This window comes from Pavona decussata, unplaced genomic scaffold (genome assembly GCF_977016875.1).
Source record: "Pavona decussata unplaced genomic scaffold, jaPavDecu1.1 SCAFFOLD_85, whole genome shotgun sequence".
Classification (NCBI taxonomy): Eukaryota; Metazoa; Cnidaria; class Anthozoa; order Scleractinia; family Agariciidae; genus Pavona; species Pavona decussata.
In genome coordinates this window covers 1,923,560-1,935,577 of record NW_028145503.1, presented here as the reverse complement: position 1 = coordinate 1,935,577, position 12,018 = coordinate 1,923,560, and the positions used below count along the sequence as shown (strand labels likewise).

Here is a 12,018-nt window from a genome sequence, read left to right as displayed (position 1 = left end):
TTTTTCAGAAATATTGGATCCTTTTTTTTTTACGAGCGCTTAAAGTTACTGAAATTTTTGAATTTTTGCGCCCTTTAAGCCCCGCTGGACAAATTTTTGTCTCGTGGGCTCATTAGGAACGAGCCAATGGGAAGCGACACTTTCTTCGCTGTGACGTAAGAAAAGGCCTCGGATCGTTATCAGAAGGAATCTTATGCATGCTGATTCCTTTCTCTACATTTCGAGAGTTGTTCCATCCAGAAACCACACATTTTCCAACCATTTTCTCTGTTTACAATTGAAGCATTACCGCGAATCTTCGGATATTTTTGCACGATGTCCTTTTCTTACGTCACGCTCCATATTTGGCCGAGTGGGGGACTAATGCGAACGATGGGTGAAAATATCGACAAGACTGCCTTCACTTCTAGCGCTTGTAAAAACAAAAGGATTCAATATTTCTCAAAAATTTTTTCGAAAATGAGTTCTTGAAAGATATGGAAATCTACCAAAAGAAAACAAATTGAAGGGTTATTAGGGGCACTTTAAGCTCGAAATGCCACTTTAACAGTTTTTCTTGCAAGATTCGCAACTTACTTTACTTTCGAGAACATATTACGAATTTCGTATGTTGTTAAGTCACTGTAAGGCAGTCTAGTTGACATTGACGACACTTGTTTACTGTTCATTAGGCCGGCATGGCTAAAATGCGCGCAGGAATCCATGAGAGCCAAACGCAGAAAGAGACGCTCGACGCTGAAGCCAAACGATACAAGGTGAGACGTGTTATCAGTTATCTTGTGTGATCTTTAATTTGTTGCAGAAAAATTTTCCACAGCTACACTCGACGATTCACCTCACTAGAATTTTCGAAATGTCCAGCGGCCTTTTTCCATATTTCACTGAAAAATATGCTTTTTCGTATTGCTTGAGCTATGGCGATACATAAACAGTGACACTGCCAAAACCAGGCGAGGGCTTGTGAGCAAAATAAGAAATTCTTAATACGTTCTCTCAGCTCGTTCGGTTACACCTGCCTTGGCATCATTTGTCTTGTTGAAATAACAAGCAGGAGTTGAAATGCACCGCATCGGTGGTTGGAAAGCCGTCAGGCGCACTTTGGTTTGGTGGATTCGCCGCGCTTCAATAATTAGCAAACTGCGTTATTGCAGCAAGCTAGAATGACTGTCACATTAATAAAGTTATTATTAACAAAAGAGAAAGAGGGAGATTGTGTCACCCAGAGCATCTTTCACATTCCCGTCGCAAGACACAACTCGCCTAAAAGTGACCGTCCCAAAACGCAACTACCCTAAGGCAGTGAAAGCTATGTTGTCTCTTGCAGTTTTCCCTTATGTATAGCAGACCCTATCTACTTGTTCTACCAATCAATTCCTTTGCTGAGATATGGACAATTTTACAACAACTGTCCAAATTCCCGCGCACTGATTGGCTCGTAGCTATTGTCTATAAGAGTACAGACAATAAAAATGACGTCAGATGTAACGCGCGCGCTTTCTCAACGAAAAAAATTGCCAATTCCGCTCGTACTTTTGCCATGTTATTGTAAAAAACAAATCGACGGCAGTTTTCTATGGTCTATACTCTTATAGACCATAAAATGACGCCATAACATGTCCAAAACTTGGCAGTGAAACCACTCGCCTGCGGCTCGTGGTTCCACTTGAGTTTTGAACATTTTTTGACGTCATTTTATGGTCTATAAGAGTATAGACCATAGAAAACTGCCGTCGATTTGTTAATTAGACACAGCTAACTGTCGGTCTGATTGATGTTTCCGTATTACTGAGGTCGAGATGAATCAGTTTTGGTCTCTTTTTGGACCAAACGCATTATCGCTGTCGAGGTGTTCATAAAATCCTGTAAATTCCCGATCTAGTGTTGTGTGAGGGGAGGAAAAAGAAATTCTTATTGTACAAGTAGGCAACCTTGCTCGGAAACTAAAATGTTTTATTTAATTCACTTTGATTTTAGGACATGTACGAGAGTGAGTTGAAATCTAGAGACAAACTGGCCAACCGCTTGTACAAAGCGAACGAGAAGATGGCGGAATCACAGGCTTTACTAAAGTGAGTCAAGGAAAATCAAAGAGCGATGTCTTCATATAACGCGTAGGAAAGTTCTTCGCCAAACCTACGTGAGGTTTAGTTAGGCTCAGTAACCTAGCCTTTGAGTGGAAGCGATGCTGGAGCTTACCTTGTAAACCTCAGTGCTTTTCAGTTGTAAATGCAAACTAGTTAGCATAAGAACAACCGGATCTACATATGAATAGCAGCGAGGTTTGTATCAACACATAGTCAACTCCAGCTTGGCACACAACTGTAACGTGGAATATTTCTACTTCCCTGGAGTCTTCAAGGTGGTGGGAGTCTACTGTAGCTCCACCATGCTACGAAACCTGAGTGAAACGAACTTTGATAGCTATTGTTAGTATAATTTTTAAACGCTGAAAGACATGAACATCAAAATAATGCGGGTACAGTTTGTTCAAAATAATCCATTTTACGGTTGTGTACTTAGTGACCTGGGCTTTGATTGGAAGCAACTCTGGAATTGACTTTATTATATACAAACCTCAGGGTTTTTCCCTTGTAAATCTGTTAAAGGGGAAGTATCACGAGGATTTTGACCTTTTGTGGTCAAAATGGTGCGACAACACCTTCACTTTATAGTTACAAAATAATTCTAGAACACAGAGAAAGAGAAATCATCTGAGTTCTTGAAAAAGACAACTCATGACCTGCTCTAGTGCATTTTGGAAACGAAAATGCAACAACGTGAAAACAGTTAGCCTAACATTTTTCAAGTTGAATTCCATTCTAACACAGTCCATCTGTGGGCAGAGACACTCATTGATAGTCTCTGTACACTGGGGTTACAATCTACAACAAATTTGAGCAATACTTTTAGCTTTTTGTTGACAAAAAAAAACGTTTTAGAGTTTTTGATGTAACACCAAATTCCCGTGGTACTTCCTCATATGAAAAGTGCCGGGGTTAGTATCAAAACAAAGTCGACATCCTGCCTCGTTTCCACGCAAAGGCCAGGTCACTAAGCCCACGACCATGAAATGGGTACTACTCTACCAGTCTCCTCAAAATAGTATGACCGATGGCCAGGACGACCTTGGATTGCAACTTGAGAAATTATCTCTTGTTTAAGCTATTGAATTCCCATGTACCGGTTAATGGTTTCATTACTTTAGCTAAAATTGCTTAATATCTTCCAGTGGGCGTTTTAGCAAGATATCATTTGCAAGAAAAGGCACTTTTAATTTTAGTAAAGTTTTGGCCCAGATACGAAAAATACCCATGACAGAGCCCCGATCCGATCTCGTGGAAAGAGGTGCACCATGTGCAACTTTACCAAGGTTTTTTTTTTCCTTATATTCATGTTTGAGAAGTTCATGTAAATCAACATTGCCTTCCCATGAACCAAGTTTAATGGCCTTAGCCCACACGAGTCTCCTGTAGCTCAGTGGTAGAGCATCTGAACTAGTAATCGGAAGGTCTTCGGTTGGACTCCTGATAGGAGCACTCACATTTCCTCAATTTTTCCTTGTATGCCTGTGTCACGCACTAAATAATACATCATTCTCAACATTGGCTTTGTTTTGTCCACAGTCTTGAAAGGTCGCGGAGAAATTTTGAAGGATTACAGCGCAGCTCGTCTCCGCACCCGTACGGTTCTGATACATTAGGTGGAATATTAAATGGGTCACCTGCGACCAGTCCTGATAGAATGTACTCCAAGGTAAGAATGATGGTGATTACGTGCCGTGAAACACGCTACATTGGACCAAGATAGTCCCTACTTTTTTTTTTTTTTTTTTTTTTTTTTTTTTTTTTTTTTTTTTTTTATGGTGGAGTTTCTTTAGATTTAAGTAGGCATAGCTTTAAGCCAATTTTTCTTTGCACAGGGAGATGGACAGTTAATGAAGGCTGTGGAGAATGAACTTAACAAAAGTATAAAACGCCATTTGGACAGTGGTTAGTAAAATTCTCCTTTAAAACTGAACGTTTGTTTTCGTTACGGAGACCATAATCACACCCCCGTAAAGGCTTTATAAACATTCGCATTAATGCCTTCGATTTCATCCTTTCAGCTCCTGTGACGTCAGATCTCGATCTCAAGCCGAGCCTGCTAAGTGATGGGGACAGCGGTTTGTATGGTCCCTTAACCGCCTCGTCTAAGCAGTACATGTCCCTTTTAAGGAAAAACTACTTCGTTTAAAGAACATATTGTGTAGCCATCAATCCAGCGCGTGTTTCTGTATAGTTGACTGTAATTGTTTTTTTCAGTGTGAAACAAAATTGCCTTAAAGGCGTTAAAGACAATTTCTTCATATTGCAATTTGTAGATATTCAATTTGAACCACATACTTTGCATTATAAAAAAATTTCTCTCGAAAAACGATAATTTATATTTCCTTTTTTCGCCGAAAACAGACTTTTATACCGATTTCTGAAAGAAAAAGCTTATGAAGGTGTGTAGTATTTGTACTATTATTGTATTACAATTGTATGAAATAGCAAGCCAGTGGATTACTATGTTCGAAATTCAAATGTATTTATTTCGCTTCTGGTGTGCTTGCCTTCTTACATTTATTTTGTACATGAATCCAAGGCGACCCATGTTTTACTCAATTAAAAAATATATTTTGCTAGAATGTTGTTTGTTTATCAATTACTTCAACTTAAAGGGGAGGTATTCAAGCGAATTTGATGTCATTTCAAAACCCAAAAAGTCTTTAAACTGAAACAAAAAAATAATTGTCTACTTTTATTATAAATTATCACCCAAGTGCAAAAAACAAACTGTCCATTAGTCCAGAGACAGAGTAAGGCTAAGTCGGACGTCGAGGGGAATATTCACCAATATTTACTGAGCCTGAGGGGAATAATTGTTTTAGTGTAATTACTCAGGGCCCAGTTGTTCGAAGGCCGATTGAAGCTAAGCCATGATTAAAAGTTAACCGAGGTCTACATCTCGCTCATTAAAAGCGGTTTTTGAAATCTAATTTCAAGCTAATGTTAAAGACAAATCTAAAGTCGAAACTGAGGGACAAAATCTTTGGAAGAATCTTTGATGACAAGTCATTAAATTCGACTCAAAGTTCACGTTAATCCGGGATTAGTTTGATCGAGCCTTGAACAACTGGGCCCAGGTGATTATCAGAGAAAAGCAAGAATTGTCCGAAAAATGTCGATTTTGTTTGTTTGTTTGTTTGTTTGTTTGTTTGTTTGTTTGATTGTCAAATTATCACGCGTCAATGAACAGAGACGCGCAGTCTGCCGATCACATGCTCAATCGATAAACTGCACAGGCAAGCAGTATTCTTTAAAGCCTGGTTTCCATATGATCTTAATGGTCTGCGATCGGTCTGCGTCATGTCGCAGACACAACAGACACATCTCCCAATTTGCGATCACAGCGACAGCAGACAAGCGTACCCTTGGTGCCAAAAAGGCGCCAGGCATTTTTCTCAAGTCTGATTGGGCAATACATGACACGTTTCAACGCAAACAATAGTGTGTCCCCGATAGGCCGCAGATCGTCCCAGACAAACGTTTCCATTAAAAATTGTCTTAGTTGGAAGCGTCTTAATGGTCCGGAAAGTAGAAGTAGATTCTACTTTCCCGATCACCCCGACCGTGTGTCGCAGACGCCGGGGACAAATGTTTTCATATGTCTGCAACGTGACGCAGACCGATCGCAAACCCTTACTAGATCATATGGAAACCAGGCTTAACTGCCGCTTCATTGAGACGAGACATTGACTTCTGTGAATCAATGTTGGGTTTCTCCGACACGTTTAGCAAAAGAGATGGAGATGAACCAGGCTGTTTGGTGTAAAACTCGAGCCGGGATCACAAGTGTTAGCGATAGCACTTTGTCGCACAATTTCTTAATTGTTAACATGATGGCTTCGTCGGTAACTAACGGACGTTTATAAATTGCCCTCGGAGAAAAGCTGCTTCAGGTAGGAATTAAGTCCTTTATTGGCTTCACTAAAAAAGTACACGGTTGCCGCAGATAAACTTTTTTTGTTGTGAGACGCTGATTTTAGATGGTGGTTGAGGGCCGCTCGAACCGACAACAGATTATAAGAGCCATCGTCTTTTCTCCTCACTGAAACGTAAAATTTAGAAGACATTTATTCATCTTGTTTACTTTCATGCTTTCAAATTCTGTCTTAAATTCGTTTTGTTTATGAAAATCTTGCGCGAATTTAACTTCATTTGTTTACTTCATTTTAAGCCATCGACATCGACAACACGCAATTTACAGGGATTTTTTTTTTTACATTATGAAGATTTTCATATCTTGCCTTCGAAAAGTGTCACCTTGGACTTTGCTGCATCTTAAGTGCCTTTCAGAGTTGCACTTTCTTTCGTCCTATTTACTTCTTCCTCAGAAACATCAACAAATCGCTAGATATCACCTCGCGCGGGGTGACGAAAATATCCATAGTCTATAGTATTAGGACGAAAAATAGGCCAGAATCCACAGTGTATAGTATTAGAAAAAAATTAGGCCAAAATTCATACTCTAAAGCATTAGGATAAAAATTAGGAGAAAATCAATAGTGTTTAGCATTGGGATGAAAATTAGGCTAAAATCCTTTGTCTATAGTAAAACGATCAAAATTAGTAAATAGTATTACGATGAAAGTTAGAAAAAATTAACAATATGACACCGCTGGGACTCATTTTTAAGTGCAAATAACGCCCTGACAAAGAATTTTCTCTTTAAATGCCACCCTGACTTCATCTTTTGTGGACTATTTCTTTGTCCCTGGTCCCTTGGGAGGCCTAAAAAGTGTCTCAGGGGACGTGTTCCGATACACTGATTAGATTAGAAGCTTTTAAAAGAATATTTGTATTTCGTCCAAAAATCGACATTTTTCCAAGGGGTAGGTCCAGGTTTTTTGGTCAAAAATGACCAAATTCTGCAGTCGGCATTTTTCACTTGTTTATGTCCCTAGGGATCTCGACTCCCTTGAGAATCATTTTTAAGTGCAAATAACAACCTGACAAGGAATTTTCTTTTGACTCTCAAAATGACTTCATATTTTGTGGCCTATTTCTTTGTCGCTGGACCCTTAGCAGTCTTAAAAACTTTCTCAGGGGATGTTTTCCGACACACTGATTTGATTGGAAGCTTCTAAAAGAATATTTGTATTTCGTCCAAACATCGACTTTTTTCCAAAGGGTAAGTCCAATGTTTTTGCTCAAAATGACCAAATTTTAAGTCAGAATTTTTCACTTTTTTGTGTCTCAAGGGATTTCGGTGTGTCATAAAACCCTCTTGGGAATCATTTTTAAGTGTAACGCCCTGACAAAGAATTTTCTGTTAACTCTCGCCATGACTTCATGTTTTGTAGGCTATTTCTTTGTCCCTGGTCCCTTTGGACCTGTTCCCGGTGCATTGTAAATGAAACCAGAAGCAGTTGTTTTCGTACCTGGGTTAATACCGCATTTTTATCCCTCCGAAATACAAGAAAGTTGGCTTCAAGTGACATTAGTCTCTTACAGTATTTTTAGTACGAGTTGCGTCAAGATATCTGCACAGCCCCATGCATAATTATCTATACATTTGGCACACACTCTGTTCTCACGCTCGTCGTGTTAGTGTGACAGTTGTGCATGGAAAAATTATGTATGGGGCTGTGCGGAAATATTTCCCGAATTGCTTAGATATTGTTTCTGATAAAATATTGGAGTTAAAAATTTTATTTGTTTCATCAAGATCCTTCCTTCGAAAATAAAAAACCGAAATCTACACGTCAAAATACGGGGAAAGAGTTCTGCGGTATAGATCGCGGTTAAATTTTTATTTTCGTTTTTATTTATTCATTTATTTATTTATTTATTTATTTATTTATTTGCGTGTGTGTGTGTTTGGCTGTGTATGATAAATTGATTAATATAAAACGTAAAACAACGGAAATGAGCATGACCGAACCACAACACATTCGTCATACTCGCAGATAAATCCTCGACAAGTGACATAAATCGTTTCAAAAATAAACAGAGGCGGTTCTTTACTCACGGCTTTTTCCTGCGAGGCGCTGTGAAAGCTAGCTTGAAACATGTCAAGTTTAACCAGCCTTCGATTGAGTTGTATACATCTCCCGTAATGGCGGACGACTCGTGTGGAATGGAAACCGGGTTACGTAAATAAACAAACCTCTTTAATGCAAATGTATTACAAATCATGTGTTCACTCGCGAACGATAAAAGTCCACGAGCTGCTATGTTGCATCAACGGCTATGCGATGAGAATCGAAGGAAAAAAGTTTGAATTCGAAGATACCATTGTTTGGGTTTTTGTGATGCATTCTTCGGTTGAAATGGTTACAAAAAGGCTGTATTTGCAAATTGGCGCCCAAAAAAAGGCGCGCTTTTTCAGTTTAATGTATTTCTGTGAGTCATTATGCATAAATCGTATCTCGCATAATTATGTCATTCCGCAATTCTTATTTTGCATAATTATGCCATTCCGCACGTCTTTCCACATTCCATTCCACAAACTCATTCCTCCTTTTACCCTCACCGCTTTTTTCCAAGGGGTAGGTCCAGGGTTTTTGGTCAAAACTGACAAAATTTTGAGCTCGGGATTTTTCACTTGTTTATGTCTCTAGGGATCTCGGCGTGTAAAAAAATCTCCCTTGGGAAACATTTTTAAGTGCAAATAATGCCGTGACAAAAAATGTTTTGTTTAACTCTCACCCTGACCTCATCTTTTGTGGGATATTTCTTTGTTTAACTCTCACCCTGACTTCATCTTTTGTGGGATACTTATTTGTCCCTTGTCCCTTGGGAGGCCTAAAAAGTGTCTCAGGGGACGTTATCGGACACACTGATTCGATTGGCCAAGTGGCTATCTGAAATGGCCTGGAGTTTGGTTTCCGAATCGTTATACATAAATTTTCAAGATTGAGTACATTCAAGTCAGAGCGAACTCCAAAATTAATCGAGGTTTTTATATAAAAACCACTCCTCCTCCTTGTCTGTTTCTATCACGACGAACCATTTTTAAGTGCAAATGACCGGTGAGGGTAAAAGGAGGAAAGAGTTTGCGGAATGGTATGTGGAATGGCGTGCGGAATGGCATAATTATGCGAAATACGATTTACGTGGGAAATAAATTAACTTAAGAGCGCGTCATGTTTTCGCGCCAATTTTATAAGAGCAGCAGTTTTTTTGATGCTGTGGACTCTTGCTAAATATTAACAACAATTCGAGGATTTGATCGTCTGATTGTTGATTTGGAAGAAGTGAGGGTAAAGAAAGCAATGAAAACTGTTTATAGTTTTCGGGTTCGGCCCGGGTTCGATTCCCGGTCTCGGTGTCATATGTGGGTTGAGTTTGTTGTTGGTTCTCGTCCCTGCTCCGAGGGTTTTTCTCCGGGTACTCCGCTTTTGCTCCCTCCACAATAACCAACATTTCCAAATTCCAATTCGACCTGGAAACAGTGGAGAGAAGAGCCACTCCGTGGATTCCACTGAAATTCCTATTTATTTTTTTATTTTTTTATTTTCGCATTCAAGGAACTTTGAGTAACTCCGTAGTAAATTAAATTTCATATTCACTTTACTCCATGCGACTTCGGTTGACAAAAATAACGTGGCAGCGTGAAGTCTTCTCAGGACAAAGATTGATCCTTTACCGAGGGAAAATAATAAACATTTTTTTCTTTTTTTTTTTTTAACCCTCGGTAAAAGATCAATTCTCATACCCTGTATGCTCGATGATTCATTTATCATGAGCGGGAAAATGAACAACAATTTGACCAAAATGCATTTGTGATAAGAATAGTTTCACAACCTTTCAAACAAACAGTGTCGATAATTAGACATCATACTTGTCATCTGCTTTTTTGCTCTAGGGCTTTTCGCTTTTAAATCTCCTTTTAGGTTGGGACGTCTGGCACTGAAAGACCTTCATTAAAGACGGATATGTTTAGTTCGATAACGCGTAACTGAACTATAGCTACCTGAATCGCCGTATTAAATAGCTAGGTGCTAGCTCAGCAGCTCAACAGTTACAGTGACTTGCGTACTCGTCGCTCGACGAAAATGTAAGGTGAGAAAAAGTAGAACATATTTTTCCCATGAGTTGTACAAATTGTAACCGTCAAAGAGTCTGATAAAATGACCGAGTTTAAATTTAAAATTTCTCACATGATAGTTTTGGCCTTGGACTGATGTTATTTCTCCAGTCTGGTGTTGCTTTTTGTCTAGGCTACTCGCTGCCACGTTCTTTTTGTCAACTAGAAATTTAATTTATTCTTAGTTCCTTGAATGCGAAACTTCATCGATTCCTTCACTGTCACTTCCTAACCAGCGATCAGACATGTTCTATCCCAGGCGTATATTTTCTAATCTTCGATCTGTTGTTTGGTTGTTTAATAGTCCGCAACATCGAAAAAACTGCTGCCCTTATAAAATTGGCGCGAAAACAGGATGCGCTCTTCAGTTAATTTATTCCCCGCATAAATCGTATTTCGCACAATTATGCCATTCCACATACCATTCCTCAAACTCTTTCCGCCTTTTACCCTCACCGGCAAATAACGCCCTAATAAAGAATTTTCTTTTACTTCCCGCCATGACTTCATGTTTTGTAGGCTATTTCTTTGTCCCTGGTCCCGTTGGGAGGCCTAAAAACTGTCTCAGGGGACGTTTTCGGACACACTGATTGGATTGGAAGCTTTAAAAAGAATATTTGTATTTCGTCCAAAAAATCGACTTTTTTCCAAAGGGTAGTTTAAGGTTTTTTGGTCAAAAATGACCAAATTTTGTAGTCGGAATTTTTCACTTGTTTACGTCCCTAGGGATCTCGGCGTGTCGTAAAACTCCCTTGGGAGACATTTTTAAGTGCAAATAATGCCGTGACAAAGAATGTTTTGTTTAACTCTCACCCTGACTTCATCTTTTGTGGGATATTTCTTTGTCCGTGGTCCCTTGCGAGGCCTAAAACGTGTCTCATGGACGTTTTCGGACACACTGGTTCGATTGGAAGCTTTTAAAAGAATACTTGTATTTCGTCCAAAAATCCACTTTTTTCCAAGGGGTAGTTCCAGGATTTTTGTTCAAAAATGACCACCTTTTGGAGTCGGAATTTTTTACTTGTTTCTGTCTCTAGGGATCTCGGTGTATCCGAAAACCCTCACCGCAATCATGTTTAAGTGTAAATAACGCCCTGACAAAGAATATTCTGTTTAACTCTCACCCTCACGTCAACTTTTGTGGGCTATTTCTTTGTTCCTGGTTCCTTGCAAAGCCTAAAAATTGTCCCAGGGGACGTTTTCGGAAACAATGATTCAATTGGAAGCTTCTAAAAGAATATTTGTATTTCGTCCAAAAATCAACTTTTTTCCAAAGGGTAAGTCCAATGTTTTTACTCAAAAATGACCAAATTTTGAAGTCGGAATTTTTCACTTGTTTATGTCTCTAGGGACCTCGGCGTGTCGTTAAACTCCCTTGGGAATCATTTTTAAGTGAAAATAACGCCGTGACAAAGAATATTCTGTTTGACTCTAACCTGACTTCATCTTTTGTGGGATATTTCTTTGCCCCTGGTCCCTTGGGAGGCCTAAAAAGTGTCTCAGGGGATGTTTTCCGACACACCAATTCGGTTGGAAGCTTTTAAAAGAATATTTGTATTTCGTCCAAAAATCGACTTTTTTCCAAATGGTAAGTCCGGGGTTTTTGCTCAAAAATGACCAAATTTTGAAGTCGGCATTTTTCACCTTTTTATGTCCCTAGGGATCTCGGCGTGTCGTGAAACTCCCTTGCGAATCATTTTTAAGAGCAAATAACGTCCTGACTAAGAACTTTCTTTGTAACTCTCATTCTGACTTTATCTTTTGTGGCCTATTTCTTTGTCCCTGGTCCCTTGGGAGTCCTAAAAACGTTCTCAGGGGATGTTTTCGGACACACTGATTCGATTGGAAGCTTTTAAAGGAATAGTTGTATTTTGTTAAAAAATCAACTTTTTTCCAAGGGGT

General features: G+C 39.1%; 1 protein-coding gene and 1 long non-coding RNA gene across 4 annotated transcripts in view; one reads left to right on the top strand and one right to left on the bottom strand.

Moving 5' to 3' along the window:
• LOC146475222 (uncharacterized) overlaps window positions 1–4,669 on the top strand; it is a 92,697-nt gene extending 88,028 nt beyond the window's left edge. For all 3 annotated transcript variants that reach the window (XM_085116096.1, XM_085116095.1, XM_085116094.1), the window contains 5 exons: window positions 672–755; window positions 1,975–2,069; window positions 3,624–3,753; window positions 3,920–3,989; window positions 4,106–4,669. In XM_085116096.1, the coding sequence (XP_084972222.1) occupies window positions 672–755; window positions 1,975–2,069; window positions 3,624–3,753; window positions 3,920–3,989; window positions 4,106–4,233 (507 nt within the window). In that variant the 3' untranslated portion in view covers window positions 4,234–4,669. The remainder of the gene's footprint in view (window positions 1–671; window positions 756–1,974; window positions 2,070–3,623; window positions 3,754–3,919; window positions 3,990–4,105) is intronic.
• The window catches only part of LOC146475218 (uncharacterized), a 130,465-nt gene that overhangs the window by 48,768 nt on the left and 69,679 nt on the right, over window positions 1–12,018 (bottom strand). The gene's annotated exons all lie outside the window — the stretch shown is intronic.